At 42.8% G+C, this 20,442-nt stretch overlaps 1 protein-coding gene, 1 long non-coding RNA gene and 1 other non-coding gene across 4 annotated transcripts; 2 read left to right on the top strand and 1 right to left on the bottom strand.

Annotated features, from left to right (window-relative positions):
- Positions 1-698: 698 nt before the first annotated feature.
- LOC142871426 (uncharacterized) lies at positions 699-2,165 on the bottom strand. The gene is made up of 2 exons (XR_012919661.1): positions 2,081-2,165; positions 699-1,748 (listed from the first exon to the last, which is right to left on the bottom strand). It is a non-coding gene; the product is annotated as an uncharacterized LOC142871426 (long non-coding RNA).
- Positions 2,166-2,276: 111 nt separating this feature from the next.
- Positions 2,277-11,107, top strand: EIF5 (eukaryotic translation initiation factor 5). Of its 2 annotated transcripts, XM_012746405.2 has the most exons (12): positions 2,292-2,393; positions 2,535-2,744; positions 3,834-4,113; positions 4,222-4,303; positions 4,586-4,758; positions 5,082-5,193; positions 6,022-6,161; positions 6,391-6,549; positions 7,324-7,485; positions 7,884-8,048; positions 8,387-8,521; positions 8,906-11,107. In XM_012746405.2, the coding sequence occupies exons 3-12, from the start codon at positions 4,042-4,044 to the stop codon at positions 8,993-8,995; spliced, it is 1,290 nt and encodes a 429-aa protein (XP_012601859.1). In that variant the 5' UTR covers positions 2,292-2,393; positions 2,535-2,744; positions 3,834-4,041; the 3' UTR covers positions 8,996-11,107. The 2 variants fall into 2 exon arrangements, with proteins under 2 accessions (XP_012601862.1, XP_012601859.1); XM_012746408.3 differs by lacking the exon at positions 2,535-2,744 and having other exon boundaries at positions 2,277-2,393.
- LOC142871766 (small nucleolar RNA SNORA28) lies at positions 5,540-5,664 on the top strand. Its single transcript, XR_012919958.1, has one exon. It is a non-coding gene; the product is annotated as a small nucleolar RNA SNORA28 (small nucleolar RNA).
- Positions 11,108-20,442: the final 9,335 nt, after the last annotated feature.

Genomic DNA, 20,442 nt, shown 5'->3' with positions numbered 1-20,442 from the left:
CATGAAAAAAACGAAATCCCATCATTTGAGGCAATATACAATGAGCTTGGGGGACATTACATTAAGTAAAATAAGTCAGGCTCAGAAAGGTAAATACCATGTTCTCACATCATGTGGGAGCTAAAAAACCTGGAGCTCATGGAAGTAGAGAGCAGAATTGGTTAACGGTTACAATATTACAGCTAGATTCCAGAGAGCTCTAGAGGAATAAGTTCTAGTGCTCTCTAGCACTCTAGGGTGAATACTTGTAAGGATAATTTATTGTATATTTTGACAAAGCTATAAGACAGGATTTTGAATGTTCACAAGGCAAAGAAATGATAAATGTCTGAGGATGGTTATGCTAATTACCCTGATTGGATCATCACACATTGTATATGTGTATTGAAATACCACTCTATATCCCATAAATATGTACAATTATTATGTGTTAACTAAAAAGAAACGGGGAAAAAAAGAACACAAGAGTAATTTTTAAAAGTTGTCCATGTTACATACAAGTGAGTGGTACACATACTAAAAATTAAAGTTAAAATTAGTGCAAACTTCTTTAATGAAATTCAAAATTGGACCATCAGACATATAAAAAATTTACTTTGTATTTATTAAAAAACTTTTCTGAGGCTGCAATCCTCTACCCTTAGTTTCAGGTCCCTATTTTCCAACATAGTTTCTAAAATAATGTCATTTGAGTGCAGCCAAGCAAAAACTTCAATGTTTCAATATTGCTAAGTCATGCTCCACAGTGAAATACAAGCATCGTGTCTGGGATCTACCTTCATATTTTGTCTGACCCTGGTACTCATAAAGCGCTATGCATTTGGCTTAACAATCATACACCAATGTAAACACCCTGTGATTACAACAAAAGCCCCCTGCAGTAAAGGACATAAATCACTTCACAATTCCGGATCGTGCCTTTATGCCCCACCAACACTGTCGGTTTTTAAATGGTTTGTAAAGCTTATGAGTTACGGAAGAGTAATCTTGGATTTCGATAGAAATCAACATACTTTTCAATTCTAACACTGCAAATTTGACTAGTGCAAAACAAAATGCAACCCCTCATCCACCGCATCCTGTCCTCAGCAACGTTGCTACTTTATGCAGTCGGGGGAATCCACACTGCTGCTCAGGACTTTGCCACGACTGCTTCTTAGAGACCAGAGGAGAGCAGGTTAGACCCGAGAGCCCTCGCTCCATTACAGACAAGTATGTCTTCAAATTGCAGGGTGGACTATGGGCTTTTAAGACTTACTGAAACTTTAACACAAAATCTAAGTTTTGAAAAGAATGGGCATTTCAACAGAACTAAAATATGAGAGGCTTTCTAAATAATAATTTTCAAGTGACTACCTTGGAACCTCATACCTAACACCTGCTCTGGGCTATGGCTTGCCTATCAAGGAAGTCACAGTTCACAAACTGGAGGGGTGGATTCGAGGCGCGGTAACCCAAAGTGACGCGCACTCTGAGCAAAGTGACAGTGGGGCACGAACTAGAGAGCACTTTTCCAGCCTAGGAGAGAAGCAGGTGCAGACCCCGCCAAGAGGCGCTCGCAGGAGGCCCCGGAGTCACACTAATTTGGTGCTTCCTCTTTCTCGAAAGCCGGGAGCCTGAACGCGGAGGGCAGTGACGCGCCTCGCCCGAAACGATGCGACTTGGCTCGAATCACAGGCTCGTCCTGTCGGCAGCCACTCCACACCGACTTTCGGAGAAAAGGCTACACTCAGGATAAAGACCTGGGCCTAGGGAGTGGGAGGAAAAACAATTCATTCCTCTTAATTTGCATTTCTCTGATTAGTAAAAAAAGGAAAACAAAAACTCATTCCTCTAGACCCAACGACGGGCAACCGGAAGAGCAGAGACCAGAGTCCCAAGGCAGGGTGCGCGCCCGCCGCGGGAGAACACTGGTGGACGCCTGCTTCCCGAGAACGCGGACTCGGGAGCGGTTGCAGGCGACAGCCTCCGCGTGACCAGGCGTAACCGCGAAGCCGCGGCCAGGCCCAGGTTAGGCGGGGGAGGGGACCAACCGCCATCTTCCTCCCAGCGCCCAAACCGACAAAGCACGGCCCCCCACCTGGGCCGTTCCTGCTCTCGCGAGACCCGAATGCTGCGCCGCGAGGGTCTCTGGGAAACGCGAGGGGGGGCGGGGAGGAGAAGGAAGCCGGGACCCGGGGCTGGAGGCGGGCGGAGGCCGCGAGTGGAGCCTCAGGAAACAGAAAGGGCGGGGAAAAGCGCGATTGACGCAGTATGCGGACCAATGAAAAGCGGGCTCTGGCGGGCCTCCGGCCAATGGGCACAAGGGCCTGGTGCGGAGGGCGGGCGCTCAGGCCGAGGGTAGCTTGAGCGCGGCGGCGGCGTTGTTCAGTCAGAGCGAGAACATTCCAGAGGTGAGTCCGGTGGAGGGGCGGTGGCCCCGCGCCCCCTGCCCAGTGCTCCCCGCCCCTTCGACCCCCGCGGGCCGCTGGCTGGCGGGGAAGGCGCCCTCCCCGACCCGCCCGCGGCTCACGGCGCCGTCTCTCCGCGCCCAGGTCGCCAGGCTCCGGCGCTGACGGGTGTGGACCCCGGACGTCGCTGGGACAGCCCCTCCCCGCTGCTCGGCGGCGGCACCTGGCCCGGCCGCTCCTCCGCTGCGCTCCGCCGCCGCCTCCGCCGACTCGGACTCGGGTTTATAACGTGCCTCACTTCATCCCAGTCCCGGGCGAGCAGCGTTGGGTTTATGTCTTTATTTGACGAAAACGGTGAGTCGCGGGCGCGGCGCGGCCGGGGACATGGCGGCCGCACAAGATGGCGGCGGCCGCCGCGTGACCCTGCCGCGGCGTGTGGCGCAGTTTGGGGGGGCGGGCCGGGCGGCGGGCCCGGGCCCCGCGGCGCCCCCAGCAACCCGCCCGGGCGCCCCTCGCCCCCTCCTCTCCCCCGCGGGAGCGCGCGCCGCGCGTGCCCGCCGCCGCCGCGGGCTGAGTCAGGCCTTAATTGCTGCATTTGTGAGTCATCGCGCGCGGCGGGGGCGGGGGCGGCCCGAGCCCGGGCGCCCTCGGCCCGGTTTCGTTTCCTCCCTCCGCTCTGCTCTCTGCCTGGCGCTCGCCGGGGGCGCCGGCTCAGGGGACACGCTGGGAATGTGCCCCCACGCCCTGGCCACTCACCGCCCCCCTTCGCAGGGCTGCCCGGGACGGCCTTTCCAGCCGCTGCCCGGAGGCCCGGGAGCCGTGGTAGCCATGGGAACGAGGGCGAAGGTTAACTGTTGTTTGAATAGCGAAGAAAAGGGAGAATAGGTCGAGGTTGGATCTTGGCGTTCTCTTGCTCTCCCTTCCTTAATGCACACTCCAAGACAAATGGTTCGTATTAAGGAAGTGCTGCTTTGAAGTAAGCCATGGTTGCTGAAGCAACAACTAGTTATAAAGAACAGTCCCGTGGTTTCCCGTTTTAAAATGATGGCTAATGGAGGATGGAGGTGTGTTGGAGGAAATTTGTTAAAGCAGGCTTGGGTTGGGGGAGGAGGCTTGTATTTTTTAGCAGTTAAAATATGGTCCCTCCACAGAAGCAAATCATTGCCCTGCTGATGGCCTTTGGTCTGATACAAATCCACAACAGCTGAGGCAGCAGTTTGTTTTTATCAGACATTCCCTACCAGAGTTACAGCTTAGTCAAAATGGGAGCCTTTTATGTTCCTACAGGTGTGTCCTGTTATATGAGAATGTTAGCTGTTTTGCTTGTGAACTCAGTTGCTTTGTAACGTAGAATTAATTAGCATGACTTACTGGGATGTTAATGTGTTCCTGTTCAGGAATGTTAAAATTGGAATTTTTGTGTTTTTCCAATTTCTCTTTCAGAGCTGTTGCGCAGCCATTGGTACCTGTATTGGGGAAACATAGCATACAAGCAAGAAGCTTACAGCCTCAGTGGCGAAAATTTTTTCATGTCAGAGACCGAGAACTCTTGCAGTCGTTTATGTCATCCCTTCTTCTCCAGACAGAAGATACCAAAAAGTTGCAATCAAAGATCTCTTCATCGTATTGATAAAGCCACTAATAAGCCAAAATGTCTGTCAACGTCAACCGCAGTGTGTCAGACCAGTTCTATCGCTACAAGATGCCCCGTCTGATTGCCAAGGTAATACTGATCTTCCTTTTTGTAGGAAGTTGATAGCTCTCTTCGTAGATTTTTAAAGATTGCATCTCACAGGGAAGACTGCAAAGTTAAAATTCTTATTTCCTTTAGGTTGAGGGCAAAGGAAATGGAATCAAGACAGTTATAGTCAACATGGTTGACGTTGCAAAGGCGCTTAATCGGCCTCCAACGTGTAAGTAAAGCTTGGAGAAGCCTGAAAGGGCGTATTATGGATACAGTCTTTGAACTGCAGAACTTGGCTGAATTGTATGTTAATTAGCTTAAAGGTTGAGTGTGGACTTTTTCCACTTGGAAAGTAGAATTTATTGATTACCTTAAGTTTACAAAACTAGGGCAACACATTTGTTTAACCCAATAATTAAAAAACAGTGATGCTTGTGTAAATATGGATGAGTAGCCAAAGATTAATTTAGTTAACTGTAATGATTCAGACTTTTTTCCCCCCCTCAAATAGATCCCACCAAATATTTTGGTTGTGAGCTGGGAGCACAGACCCAGTTTGATGTTAAGAATGACCGTTACATTGTCAATGGATCTCATGAGGCGAATAAGCTGCAAGACATGTTGGATGGATTCATTAAAAAATTTGTTCTCTGTCCTGAGTGTGAGAATCCTGAAACAGATCTGGTAAGTACCTTTGAGGTTTTGCGAAAGAAAAATACATGTATGCTTTATCAGTTCTGTGATACCACTAAATCATGTTCCTGAGAAGTCTGAACAGATGTAATTGTAAAAAATGCAAAACCTCAAGTTCATACTTGTTTTTTTTTTTTTTTTATTATTATTTTACATAGAAAGTACTGGAATGAACATACTTGTTTTTTTTAACAAGTCACTGTTCAAAAGATTTGTTTTGTAAAGCTGGTATTTTAGATGACTTCTGAGGATTATATATTTTCCCAGAATTTTTCATCTTACGAATGACATACTTGTTTTTACTCTTTTGGCAGCATGTCAATCCAAAGAAGCAAACAATAGGTAATTCTTGTAAAGCCTGTGGCTATCGAGGCATGCTTGACACACATCATAAACTCTGCACATTCATTCTCAAAAACCCACCTGGTAAGTCTTCATGATGAATGCTAAGATCTTAACGTGAAACAACCAGTTGTTGGAAACAAAAGTGAAAGGTCTTTTGTTACAAAACTGGAATATAAGGGCGCTGTAATCCTTGTACTATTTTATTAAATCTGAGGCTCCGTTGGAAAATGTACGATGATTTTACTTACCATTAAAGGTGAAAAATATTCTGCCATGTATATCTATTTTAAGACAGGTTATTTTAGAATGGATGAAATTATTATAAAACAGACTTGTGTTGGGAATCCAATTAAGGATCTACTTCTGGTACTGTTTTGTGTATGAGGGCTTAACTCATTAAATTCATTAAATGTCCTTAGAGCATTGCAAGCAACACTCTGTGGCAGATGATCAAAACTGTCTGACACAATTTGAGCTTGCTATAGCAAGAAAGTCTAACCTATTCCGGTGTTCTCTTTCCGTGAGACAAGCCGTTATATAGACTTAAACAGTGTTCCAACTATTGGCGTAGCTGGGTTTTGAGGTAGGTCCTTGTTCAAGTTTATGAGGGATGGTGAAGGGGGGTTCATCCACCTTTCAGTGCCTGGTCATCTGTGGCATCACCAACTTATCTTAATCTTCCCCAACAGTTAATACCCCCAGTATTTTGTCAGTCCATTCTTAGCCTGCGTTTCTCACCTGTGATGAATTTGATCTGTGAAGAAGCCCCTTAGAGTTATAGATTGTGTTATGTGGGTTTTCAGAGGTGATCCATAGCAGAAAGGCTGAGCTTTAAATGTGTATGATGGGCATTGAGGTGTAATATGAACTATGGAACTAAATTCCTGTTTTCCTTGTTTTTTCTTGCAGAGAATAGTGACAGTAGTACAGGAAAGAAAGAAAAGGAAAAGAAAAATAGAAAGGGCAAAGACAAGGAAAATGGCTCTGTATCCAGCAGTGAGACACCACCACCACCACCACCAAATGAAATCAGTCCTCCACATGCTGTGGTGAGTGCAGGGTTGATGGCATGGTAGGCACAAAAATTGCGTAAAGTATGTGGCATTTGGTGGAAGTGGACAATGTGATGTTACAACTGTATTTTGGATTCCAAGTGTTGCTGCTTCAATTAAATTGAATTTATTTTGGTAGGAAATTAGCTTGATGCTATTAACTTGACAAAATTTTTACTATTTTTTCTATTAAGGCCTTTGACCAAGCATTTGATTTTGTAAACAGGAAGAAGAGGAGGACGATGATTGGGGGGAGGATACAACTGAGGAAGCTCAAAGGCGGAGAATGGATGAAATCAGTGACCATGCAAAAGTTCTGACACTCAGTGACGATTTGGAAAGAACCGTTGAAGAGCGCGTAAATATCCTGTTTGATTTTGTCAAGGTAAAACATTTCCTAGATCTATAAATCAACTTCATCTTAACCTTGGGCTTTTAGATGTTTATGGCTTTCAGCTGGGTAATTGGTAATTTTCATGATATCTTTAGAATATTCTAATGCAAGGCTTTTTTTTAGCTTTTCTGTTGATTGATTAAATTTTTTTTTTTTTTTTTTTGAGACAGAGTCTCACTTTGTTGCCCAGGCTAGAGTGAGTGCCGTGGCGTCAGCCTAGCTCACAGCAACCTCAATCTCCTGGGCTCAGCAATCCTTCTGCCTCAGCCTCCCGAGTAGCTGGGACTACAGGCATGCGCCACCATGCCCGGCTAATTTTTTGTATACATATTTTTAGTTGGCCAATTAATTTCTTTCTCTTTTTAGTACAGACGGGGTCTTGCTCAGGCTGGTTTCGAACTCCTGACCTTGAGCAATCTGCCCGCCCCGGCCTCCCAAAGTGCTAGGATTACAGGCGTGAGCCACCGCGCCTGGCCTAATTAAATATTTTTTGAGGGTGGTTCTGGGCACTGTCTTTAGCAATTGTGTATCATTTAGAAATTAAATTCAAAGGCCAGATGCAGTGGCTCACACCTAAAGTTAAAGCTCATCAGGATGCTGAGGCAGGATGATCACTTGAGCCCAGGAGTTGAGGCTGCAGTGAGCTTGATTGTGAAGAAATTATAAATTCTATCGGGAGAAATAGGTCCATGAAGGACTAACTGGTATCCCAAGCCTAGCAAAGTGTGTCTCCATTTCACTGAATTATTTCCTTTTTATTTGCAGAAAAAGAAAGAAGAGGGTATTATTGACTCATCTGACAAAGAAATTGTTGCTGAAGCAGAAAGACTGGATGTAAAAGCCATGGGCCCTCTTGTTCTTACTGAAGTTCTATTTAATGAGAAGATTAGAGAACAAATTAAGAAATACAGGCGCCATTTCCTACGAGTAAGCTAATTGTTTTAAATGAGATAACAGCTGCGTGACCTTAGGACTGTCGATTTAACCACTTTTGCTAGTTTTTTGTCCTGAAAGTGGAGATAATTGACCCACCTGATAAGCCTTTGAGCATTTGAAAATGCTGTACATAGGCCTTTATAAATAAATATAGGGATGTTTATGCATTGACCTTTTTGAACTTCTGTTTTATGGGCCATACCCTTAAGGAACAATTTTAAGGGAATGACTATTTGGATACTAGAATTGTCAACTTAGAACATCTAAAAAAGTTTGTTTCCACAAATGTTCGAGTGCAAAAAAAAAAAAAAAAAAATCCACAAATGTTCGAGTGCAAAAAAAAAAAAATAAATAAAAAAGTTTGTTAATGCCAAGATGTCTATTTGCAGTTCTGTCACAACAACAAAAAAGCTCAACGGTACCTTCTTCATGGTTTGGAGTGTGTGGTAGCAATGCATCAAGCTCAGCTCATCTCCAAGATTCCTCATATCTTGAAGGAGATGTATGACGCAGACCTTTTAGAAGAGGAGGTCATCATCAGCTGGTCGGAAAAGGTGGGGTATATACTTAGTGATCTTATCAAGTTCAAAAGTATTAAAGAGGTGTTGATTTTTTTTGGATGAAGTGATTTCTGGTCTATGTTAAAATGCAGTCCCTGAGCTTGACTGGTAGAACTTGTAGGTGCTTCCCCACTGTGTCAGCTTTGTAGTCATAACAGCAGAAACTGCTTTAGAATCTAATAAACGTATTTGTTGAATATGTCTATTCTGTTGAGGATTCAAGATTAAGATGACCTAGTGCCCTCAAAGAGCTCAGAAGAGGAGGGGGATTATATAAATCCAAAGTAAATTAAAGTTCTTAAACTAAGAAAATTGTACTGAACATTTTTTAGGCCTCTAAGAAGTATGTCTCAAAAGAACTTGCCAAAGAGATTCGTGTCAAAGCAGAACCATTTATAAAATGGTTGAAGGAGGCAGAGGAAGAATCTTCTGGTGGTGAAGAAGATGATGAAGATGAGAACATTGAGGTAAACACTGGGGGAAGTGTTGAATGTGGTGTTGGCAATAGGTGTTTGAAATTAAAAGGTTTGTGAGCAGTAATATAAAATGGGAATTTTAAGTAGCTTCAGATTTAAGGTGCAATAAAATGCAGCCTCAGTATATTGGAAAATCATAATAGGGTGGTGGAGATTGCTCCTACCCACAGATGTTATGGTCTATAAAGACTAAAAAGATATGTTTAGACTGTAGAGACCATGTCAGATAACTTTTAAGTTTTTCTATTAACAAAACTGATGAAGAATGATAGCTGCATCTAGGCTGTTTTCTACTTTGTGACCACAATTTATATTGATTTATAAGCAGGTTTATTGGGACAAAGGTTTGTAATCAATAAAATCGTTTTTTATCAGGTGGTGTATTCGAAGACTGCCAGTGTACCGAAAGTTGAAACTGTGAAGTCTGATAACAAGGATGATGACATTGATATTGATGCCATTTAAAGGGATGGATGCAACCTAGCTTAACAATGTAATGCTGCAAATTTTTCTCATTTATCAGCCAGAAGTGCAACATGTATGTGCAAAAAGCTAAAATGGCTTAACATCATGCTACACTTTATACTAAAAATCTGTTACTGTGAGTGGTCTGTAATTAAGCCCAATGAGACATCTAGGGAGTCCATACACAAATCAGTGAGCAGATGTAGTTTGCTTATTTATAGCATGTTTCTTTTTGAAAAACTAGTGGTGGACACATTTGGATCACATTTATACAGTTATAAAGATATTTGATTTTGGTCATTCTTCAGATTTTTGGCTCTGAATGACTTAAGCTGAAGCAATAGGCTCCTTTTTAAAATGTTGCACCATTGTTTAACTGATAGCATTCTTGGAGCCTGTTAGGTATTGTTAGGTGCTGAGACCATAAAGAGGTCCTAAGCAGAAGGTAAAACAGACTTACTTGTAATTACCTTAATTCAGCCATTAAGAAATATAGTACTTTATAAGTTTCCTCTAGTCCCTCAAATTGGCATCTGATAATGTATATTCTGAGGTAAACTGAGACAGTCAGTACAACATCTTACTGAGAAGTAAAAATGTTCTGAGTGTCCTATAAATAATTGTAAGAGCAGGACTTGAAATTTGGAATTGTGTTTTTTTCAATTTGTGTACACTTGCCCCCAATTTGTAGTCTTTGAAGTCATGTGCATTGCACGTCGGATGAGCCAGGGAAATTATTACATTAACAAATAAGCATTTTATGTGTATGTAGTGGTTGCTTTGTACTGAGATAAAAACTCACTTTGGGGTGTGATTAAATATTAAACTATGATTTCTACTTGGGGGAAACAGGAAAAGGTGCACTTAATCTCTGGCAAAAACTAAGCATAATTTTTCAGCTTTTGTCCTTATGGTTTAAATTATAATTTCAAAATGTTTAGACTTTATCTTTTGTTCGGTGTGGGTTCTTTTCCCCTTATGGTTTGTTCTTTAATGCCTTTTACATTTGGATGTGTAGCTTATGCTTTTTAGATTTTGGTTGCTATCTTGCCAAAATAAGTGTTACTGTGTTTCAAACTTGATATTTTTTCCCCAAAAAATGTCTTATTTAAAAAGAAACAAAGCTAAAAGCATACTTCTAAGTCAGAGCCTCTATTTTGGTGTAAGACTTGGGATAATTTTTACTTCACATTGAATATATCCAGGCACCCAAGAAGTCTGTGATGATGGCCACTGAGTGCAAGGACAGGGGCCTGAGCCAGCCCATCTAGGGCTTTACATTTGGACACATGAGAGTTAATAACTTGTGAACTCCTTGCCCAATTGGCTGATCTGAACTCGGTAGGGGTTCTTGATGATATTTGAGTAATCACCTTCCAGGGAAACACTTTACTGCATTTAATTCCTTTCCACAAAAAGTGCACAGTGGAAATTAAGAATGCATATGGTTAGTTTTGTTTGGAGCACTGGCTTACATCATTCACCTGTCATTTCTTTGTGACCCATCTCACAGATTGAGACCTTAATAACAAATTCTTTTGCATTGAAATTATACAAACATTTGATGTAATAAAATCTTGTTAGCTTGATATCTTAAGGAATTGAAACCTAGCAGTCTTACTGGAGAGGTAAGAATTGGCCTCCAGCTGCCTTTTGATAGATTCTGGTGAGAGAGGAGCAGGAGCCACATACCCAGAGGGGAATGTGCTTTGACACACCAAAGAGAAGATGTTTTTTGCAAATTCACATGTTGCCTAGGTTTCAAATTCTTGCTGCAAGGCCGATTTGCTTTCATTAACTGAAATTCTGGTGATCTAAGCTAAGTTGCATTCAGCATACTCAGTGTCAAGCTAATGAGGTTCTGTTATAAAGCTTTTACTTTTTAATCTGAAGGAAAACATGTTCAGGGCTTCTAAACACTAAAGAGAAAATTTTGGCTTAGACCAGTGTTCAGTCTGGTGCCAAACTTACAATGGAGTTCAAATTCATATAACCTGAGCTTTATTCACAGGTTATCCTAATAGAGTAATTCTTCACTTTGCTCTATTGAACTGTCTTAAAATTTCCTGTTTCAAACAGCTAAGTTACTTGATTAAAACAATGTTAAAATTATATTTTTGTCTCTGCTTTAATATTAACATTAACCTAAGTTTTCATTTTCTAATGATCAAAGCATTGAAATCTGCCCTGTTTTGTAGCTGCTGCTTTGGATTTGTGTTAGACATATCCTTCTGCAGTTAACACTTGCCAGCCCTACTCAAAAAACAGATGTTGCTCATTTCATTGGGTCACTGGCTTTCCTTAGGTCCTATGGTCTTGTTCTGTGAACTGAATCTGCCTCAATTTTATAGTTCCTGAAAACTGACAGATACTTACTAAGAAATTCTAACATATAGCTGTGTAACTGTGAATATAATATATATCTCTAGTTAAGAATGAGGGAATAGGGAAGATAGCTTTCTAAGCAAGTTCATTCTGAAGTTGACAAACTTAAGGTATAGTTGAGGTCCTAAAAGTTTAGAGAGGGGCAGGAAGTACTCTGTGTAATCAGTGCTGCTTGAAGGGCAGGGAAGGAGTTGGGGATATTGGGATTGAGCCCTGAGCTGTTACCTCCAGTGTACCAACCACTGACTCCAAGCCTTTGACCTGGGGATAACTTAAAGCTGGCCCTCCTCAAAGAGCAGATTACTGGAGTAAATTTGAACCTCTTCATTTTCCTTTAGCTGAATCCTCAAAATGGTCCTGAGGGGTAGTTACTGTTGTACCACAGTCATTCATCTAGTCTGACTCCTATACCCAGCCATTTTGTCCCTCTTGTACTGCTGAGATGTGTTTAAAATCAAACAAAATAATTTTGTTTGTGTAGAACTTGACTTTTAACAAAACCACCAAACCATAATTAAGGTATTTTAAATTTCCCCAGCATGTCTGTAAACCGTGCTCATCCGGTCAACTACTTTTCTAATTGCCACAGCTTTACCTACTGGTATTCCAGAGTAACCAAAAAGATAGAGTTGGCCCTATTCCTGCATTGTCTTGAACTTTTGAAATTTTGGCCTTTCTGACCACTCCTAATTTTCAGAGCAATCTCAGTACCAGGAAAAATGCTGCACTGTGTCACGTGCTGCACGATCCCTCCTTCCTGAGGGGACAGGGAGTCATTCATCTCTGTCCCCAGTGCGTCATAGGGACGTTGGTTCATAATGATGCATAGGTTGTGACAGGGATGGATGACCTGCCAAAGGCCTCATAGCAAGTTTGTGTACTGGTGTGACCCTGTGAGCCTTTGTCAGGCCGGGAGCTCAGGATTTGTACCCACCCACACAATAGGGCTCCCATCCTGGCCCAGAGAATGTCCTTTATAGAAATCAGATCTCTCATTTTTTCTTTGTAGAGACAGGGTCTTCTCACACCTGCTCAGGCTGGGCTCAACCAAGCCTGCCTTGGCCTTCCAAAGTGCTGGAATTACAGGCATGAGCCATCACACCTGGACATAATCTGTGTGGTTCTTTAAGGCCAGGAAATGGAACAAGTGTGTGCTGAGGTGTGGGAATTATAGCTAGAGTTCTTTCAGGACCTAGACCAAGAAGTGCAGTGTTAGGACCTTGGTGTGGAGAGTAGGGTCTTGAGTTGGCCCTAATGTCTGATAATTCAATGATTTCTTTAAGGGGTGGAGTATTCTCTTGGGCTTTGGGGTAGTTAAACCTGGGTTCTGGCCTGGGCCTCCCTATAAAACTATGGGATTGTCTTTCCATATCTGTGATAGGGAAGGTATCCCTGTGCAACAGAATCCTGCTGGGAGCCTAATGCTGTGGAAGGAAGTAGTGTCAGGCTGTGGCAGTAGGGAAAGTTATGTCTAGAAGGGGATGATAGGGCAGAACACGTACTGGGACCTCCAGACACCTGGAGCAGAGACACAACGCAATGATCAGTGGGCAGCTGAACTGGAAAAGCTGCTCTTGGTTGTGGAGCAGTTTCAGGGAATAGGCTTTGCCTCAAGTAGCACCCTGGTGTTCCATAGGTGGTTGTCACCAGCAACATTCATTCTGTAGTGCCCAGAGCAAGCCAGGTAAGTGGCTGCAGACTGGCTACGCCCTCCTGAGATCCCATAATGGTAGCACCCTGAACCATTAGGCAGCCCAGCCTGACTTGGCAAGGCCCCAGCAAGCAGAGCTTTGGCCAACAGATGTGCTAGTTGGAAGCTCACACCACCATGGGACAGCCAAGAGTTGGTGCTAGAGATGCCTAGTCCACAGTCCCCACATGGTCCCCATGCGGGGAAAACAGGCCCCAGAGCCCCTGATAGCGTTGTGGTCCCAGGGCTTGTGAGAGAAAGATCTCTGCCTACCTGTGTAGTTGAGGGGCTTCCCCGGAAGGCAACCTTGCAGGCTAGCTAGGTGAAGAGGAAAGAGTGTCCCGAGCATTAGGAATGACAAGGAGACAGGTGAGGGCTGATGTGGGGGAAGCTGGCCAGGCTGATCCACTGCCAGCATTTCTAGCACTGAAGGGATCCTTCCAAAGTCCGAGCTAGTCTTGGTGGCACGGGGATTGGGTTACACCTAACAAGAAACAAGCCCAGAGTAATAATTGGCCCAAGGTTCCACAGCAAACCCATGTTGGGCCTGGACCCTATAACTCCTGCTACCCAAGCCATTATGTTGTCCTTTCTGTGGCCCTCAGGCCCTATTGCTTCTATGGAGGACTTAAGGGTAGAGGTAAGGAAGAACTTTCTGGACTTCAGAATGATTACACAGTGGAGGGAAGACTTGGCATAGCAGCTGTCAGGGTCCTTGGGTGAAATCTGAAGGGACCATCTCCAGACTGGAAAACAGTCCTGGACAGAAGCAGGTGCCATCTGCTCAGTCACCCTACTGGATCCTTGAGTCTTTGCTCCCTGCCTGGCTTTGGTTGGGCAAGCTCACACTTGACTCCAGGTTTGCTCCCCTATTCCCCGAGAAGAGCTCCCAGGCCCACGCAAAACAAATGGCAGATGTAGAACTTTAGAGGAGGGAGGAAGTGATTGAGAGCTTTGAGGATGGCGTTGGAAAAGAGGCACCATTTGTACTGGCTCTCAAAGGGTAGGCAGGAGTTTGCCTCTGAGGGGAAACGGGCAGAGCACCCTTGTTGGGTGGTGGGGAGGCAGCGACAGGTCCTCAGGGACAAGCTCACATCTGTGTTCCCCTGTGCCAGGGAGATTAAGAGGCTGTGTGAATTGAGCCAGGAATCGGGGGACGATGTGTGACTGACATGGCCAGCAGCAGCCATGGAGGTAGACTGGTCAGAGGAAGACGTATTTCAGCCTAGGAAGGTCAGGTCGCCAAGCAGCCTGGCTCTCCATCCTGAGGGCACACTGTCCCTCCCAGATCAGAGAGAGTAGCAGGCCCAGGCTCCTGTCCCGCAGGCAGCAGAATCTCCAAACTCCCAGGAGCTGTGAAACTGCCCCCTCTTGAGACCAGGATCTCCAGTTTGGGATCTGCTTAAAGGCTTGTGCCCAGGACGGGGTCCTCAGAGGTTCAGGGCCTGAGTGACTGCAGGGTTTTCTGTTATGGCCTCCAGATCACTGACAACCCTCTGTAGTTACAGATTTGGGGTCCTCAGATCTGACCAGTCTGTTAGTCTAGTTCTTTTTTTTTTTTTTTTTTCTTTTTTGAGACCAGAGTCTCACTTTGTTGCCCAGGCTAGACTGAGTGCCATGGCGTCAGCCTAGTTCACAGCAACCTCAAACTCCTGGGCTCAAGCAATCCTCCTGCCTCAGCCTCCCAAGTAGCTGGGACTACAGGCATGCGCCACCATGCCTGGCTAGTTTTTTCTATATAAGGTGGCCAATTAATTTCTATTTATAGTAGAGACAGGGTCTCACTCGCTCAGACTGGTTTCGAACTCCTGACCCCTAGCAATCCGCCCGCCTCAGCCTCCCAGAGTGCTAGGATTATAGGCATGAGTCACCGCGCCCCGCTAGTTCAGTTCTTTTGATGACAAAATACAAAGTAACCCTAAGTCACAAACACTTGGGGGAAGGGGACAGACAGTTTTCCAAAGATTCACAGGGTAATGGAATCACTGGGAGCTTCACAGCATAAGCCTGGCCTGGTGAGGACCCGGAGACACCAGCAGGTCCAGCCCTGTGGACGCATCGTACCCACCCGTACTGTACGATTCCAACTGTAGGACATTGTGAAAAGGTGAAACGAGACGGTAAACACATCAATGGTGGCCTGGGGTTAGGACTAGGGAGGAGGAGAAGCATAGCACAAGGATTAGGGCAGTGAAAGTATTGTGTGTGATACTGTGAGGGTGCATATGTGTCATCACACATTTGTACAATCTGACCTGTGAGACGCACAGCGCCATGATGAACTCTAATGTAGCTATGGACTGTGTGTGATAATGACCTGTCATTGTTGGCTCATCAATTGTAACAAATGTACCCCTCTGGCAGGGACATGTTCGTGGTGGGGAGAGCATGGGAACTCGAACTCTACCTTCTACATAATTTTGCTGTGAACCTGTAACTTCTCTTTTTAAAAGGTCGATTTGTAAGAAAATAATCAAAGTTACTTTTTTTAAAAAAGACTAGTGGAAAAATTGAGCATTTAAAAAGGAGGAAAACTTGAACGAGTGAGATGTAGTATGAGTTCAAAATATATAATGTATAATGAGTTCAAATATATTTAAAAACCCAAATGAAACTAAATGGAATTGGCTGGGTGTGGTGGGAGGATTGCTTGAGGCCAGGAGTTTAAGACCAGCCTGAGGCTGGGCAGGGTGGCTCACACCTGTAATCCTAGCACTCTGGGAAGCCAAAGGTGGGAGGATTGCTCAGGGTCAGGAGTTTGCAACCAGCCTGAGCAAGAGTGAGACCCCGTCTCTACTACAAATAGAAAGAAATTAATTGGCCAACTAAAAATATATAGAAAAAATTAGCCGGGCATGGTGGCGCATGCCTGTAGTCCCACCTACTCAGGAGGCTGAGGCAGGAGGATTGCTTGAGCCCAGGAGTTTGAGGTTGCTGTGAGCTAGGCTGATGCCACGGCACTCTAGCCCGGGCAACAAAGTAAGACACTGTCTCAAAAAAAGAAAAGACCAGCCTGGGCAATGGAGTGAAGGACCGTGTTTTGGTAGGGGAGCAGCCGATGTAAATGGAATAAACCTATCAGGTAAAAGACAAAATGTAAGCTTGAGTTTTTAAGTCTAGCAATATACTATTACAAAAGCATCACTAAACTATAAAGGACAAAAAAAGTTTAAAAGGATGAAAAAAAGGTATAATACTAACCAAATTACAGCTCTTTGAGTCTCAGACAAAATAGATTTTAATGAAGTGTGAAAGTTGTCAGCATCAAAATGGAGTCCCCTGTGTTTAAAAAACAAAAACCACCCTGAAAAATAGATCGGGGGAAGACTGAAGAGAGGGCTCTCATGCTTGTATGCCCAATAGCAAAATGATCACAAAAGACTCTGCAGTGACCTCCACAACCTAGCGACAAAGGTCATCGACGTGGTCTACAAAAGAGTACTTCAGGGAGGATGTCCACCCAGCAACTGCCTGTCCAACCTTGGTCTGGCATCACCTTTGTTAACTGATCTTTGTAGCCAGGGATAATTATCTTAAAACAGTATGTAATTCCTCTCATTATTCCTTTAAAAAAGTCTGTCTCCCTTTACCTCCCTTAATCACACACAGTTATGGCGCACGTATTCCCATTGCAATGCCCTATCCCTAAATAAACATCTTTATCTTTTAGAGAGCCTCTCTCTTTTATTTAGTTCGACATAAATGGGGTCAAAAACAAGACCTGAAGAAAGATGACTATTGCAAAAAGTTGGTGGTTCTTGGAACCAGTGTATAGCACTCACTCGGGCCGTGGGAGCTCTCAGCTTTCATGGCTCCTATTTTCTGCCCTGGGGAGACTTCTCCCTCTTTTTGGTAGGAGTTTTTGGTAACTTTTGAGATCTGGTTTGGTTATAAGGCCACCTTAATAAAGGACCTTATATCTCACCTGGAATGATGAAAGACTTTTTCTTTTCTGGCATAATGACAGATGTCTCTCTAGGTTCAGTACTCTGGTTTCTACAGCATTTGCGTTCTCTCTGTGAGGCATGTCATTTTTGGTGAATTCACTTTTGGTCCGAGTGCCTAATTTAATGTTTTGTGTGATCTGTGTGCCTGGGTTAAACTTTTTGTGAACACTCTTGTTTTGATTTTGTTTAACTCTTTTCCCTTATTTGTTTCTAAACATCTTCCAACAGCAAAGCCAAACATTCTAAATGGTGGGTGCAGGGTGGCTAATCAAAAGCTACCAGGGTGCTTGCTTCAGCAGCACATATGCTAAAATGGAGATTACCATGAAAAAAATTATATATATAAAAAAAGGCCAGCCATGGTGGCTCACACCTGTAATCTCAGTACTTTGGGGAGCCTGAGACAGGAAAATTGCTTGAGGCCAGGAGTTCAAGACCAGCCTGGACAACAAAACAAGACCCTGAGACCCCATCTCTACGAAAAATAGAAAAATCAGCCAGTTGTGGTGGTGTGTGCCTGTAGTCCCAGCTGCCTGGAAGGCTGATGGGGCAGGAGGACCGCTGTGATTGTACTAGTGCATTGCAGCCTGGATGGCAGAAAGAGTCCCTAACCCGTCTGTTAAAAAAAAAAAGAAGAGGAAGAAGGGTGAGAAGGAGAAGAACAACTAGTACTTCTTGTGGCATCTGAACCAGGAAACGTCTTAAAACACCTCCATGGTAACCAACAACCTAGATACCTGTTGGAAATGTAAATTTAGGTTTTCTTGACGATCACTTATGGTGATGGAACACTTAACTGAAACATTAGTAGTTGTAAAAGAAAAGAACTAGGTAAATGTTTATAAAGGTTAGGCTCTCCAATCAAACAGGCCAAAATTTGAGCTCAGAGCAGTAAATAAGGTATCATTGTCTGGTATAAAAATTTTGCTTTGCCATGGGTCAAAAGGAAAAGGCAAAAACAAAACAAAACAAAACTAACCTGTAAATGTTTCCCCATCTGGAATATTCAAGCAAACCAGACCAACAAAGGATAGATTTGTTACTAGTTCAAGGCTACTTAGAGATTTTGTTTTTCCTATACAATTCAGCTAGTCTTAGCTAAAATGTAAACATTGAAAATTTAACCCTACACGCATTTGAAACTGAAAAAAGGGGGAGGAAAAAGAGTAAAGAATGTTTTTCTGAAAAACCAAATTGCTGTGGAAACTGCTTTTACCCAAAACTTTGGTCTACAGTCTTTATTAGATTATCTGGGCAGATAAAATTTAACCGTGTGACTGGGCTCCCAATTTTGTCAGAAATATAAGTTGGATCCAACTTTTATAAACCAGTGAGTTTTTATTACTATCTCATGCCTAAAATGAAAGCTCTAACATTTTTGTGTGTTTATGTGTTCCTAATAAAAACCAGCTGTACCTTCTAAGTTGTTGGCAAGATACTTACATATTTAACTTTAAGGTTATTACTTGGGTTAACACCTAATATTTACAGACTGTGAAAATGGTTGCCAGGGAAATAATTTGAAAGTGTTCTGACTTTGTCTATTAATAATATCTTAGTTTTCATATGTAATCTAGGTAAATTTTTAAAAATAAATAAATTAGGTGATGTAATAGGATAAATGTTGATAAATTAATCTTATACGTAATTTGAAATCTTAAAAGTTATGCTGTGTTAAATAATAAATACTCATTAAATATCTAGGTCATTTTCAAGTAAGATTTAAAAACCAATTGCTAAACATAAATATTTTTGTTCTTGGCTTCTTAAATTTTACAGACAGACTAAATATATTTGGGTCTATTAATACACATAAAAACATGAGAAAACATGTTTCTAAAAATTACAAATTGATTCTCATCTATAAAATACTGATCTGTGAAAGACAGTTCAAAATTTCCTGCTTCCTAGGTTTTCACTAAAAATTAAAGATGCTAAGAGTTAAAATCCTAGTTAATGTATACAATTCTTTATATAAAGTGTACCCCAAAAATGTTTTTTACTTTGAAAAATTATAAGAAAGGCATAAAAAGTGTATTCTTTGTTTAGAAAAAAGAATTTTGCTTAATTTGGAGGTTATTTAAAGATTGTTTTAAAATATGGTTTAGGAAGGAAATAGAAACAAAATAGAAAGGTACAAGTAAGTAGGAGAGAGATGTATGGGTGTGAAGATGTATTTTTGGTAAGGAAAGTTAGAGAATAATTTTATATGAAAAAGAATCTTGTGCAGCAAATTTCTGTCCCAAAGTACAATGACTTGTTATTTAACAAAGAGGAAGTATAAGACAAAGCAGAAATTCCACGCATGTTATCAAAATGTCTGAGCAGGTCAAGAAAGGTTCATGAAGCGTGAAAGGAATTTTGTGTGATCAAGTTGGCCATAATTAAAAATTATTTAAAAATGAGCTTTGACATTAAAAATGCACTGACACAAAACCAAAAATTTGATCACCTGTATTAGAACAAGGTTTTCTTGAAACATATATTTATTCTTAGTAAAATTGCAAGAAGTTTTTATTTTTAATTCTGAAATCTATTTCTTTTTTTTTTTTTTTAGACAGAGTCTCGCTTTCTTGCCCAGGCTAGAGTGAGTGCCGTGGTGTCAGCCTAGCTCACAGCAACCTCAAACTCCTGGGCTCAAGCAATCCTCCTGCCTCAGCCTCCCGAGTAGCTGGGACTATAGGCACGAGCCACCATGCCCGGCTGATTTTTATATTATATATATTAGTTGGCCAATTAATTTCTTTCTATTTTTATGGTAGAGACGGGGTCTCGCTCAGGCTGGTTTTGAACTCCTGACCTTGAGCAATCCGCCCGCCTCAGCCTCCCAGAGTGCTAGGATTACAGGCGTGAGCCACCGCGCCCGGCCTTGAAATCTGTTTCTTTAACAGCCATCTTCTAAACTGCAGAGAGTTTCTATTTCTGCCACATTTCTTCCTGAGATCTATTTAATTTCCCTAGTGTCAGGCTGGAAATGAGATCTTTTTCATTTGGAATGGTAGTTTTATTTCTTTATGTAGTTTTCCTCTTGAGGTTTCTTAGCCTCCTATCTCAAAGGTTCACCTCTTGCTGTGTCTCACTGCATGTGATTTGCAAGTCGTGCATCCTTGTGTTCAGCTCTCTTCCTTCTCCCCTCAAAAAGGTGTATGTTTTTGCTTGGCTGGACTGATAATTCTCTCATTCAACTTTTTCACCACCTGTAACTTTTTTCTATAGTTCTAACTCTGCTGTTAGGACGCGACACTGAAATACTTATCTTGAAGGCCTAGAAAAGCAGTGTTTCCTTCCAGTATAATTTAATTCTGTACTCTTGGCTTTTCTTGATGTGTTTGAATTGTTCCATATAACCAGGACACTTCCCATGCTGTTATGAAGAGCCATATATTCCCCTGCTCACGGTGCTCATTTTCTTCCTCTATAATGCG

Source organism: Microcebus murinus, chromosome 6, assembly GCF_040939455.1.
Source record: "Microcebus murinus isolate Inina chromosome 6, M.murinus_Inina_mat1.0, whole genome shotgun sequence".
Classification (NCBI taxonomy): domain Eukaryota; kingdom Metazoa; phylum Chordata; class Mammalia; order Primates; family Cheirogaleidae; genus Microcebus; species Microcebus murinus.
Note: the sequence above shows the minus strand (reverse complement) of the source record. Positions and strands in the feature narration are given on the sequence as shown.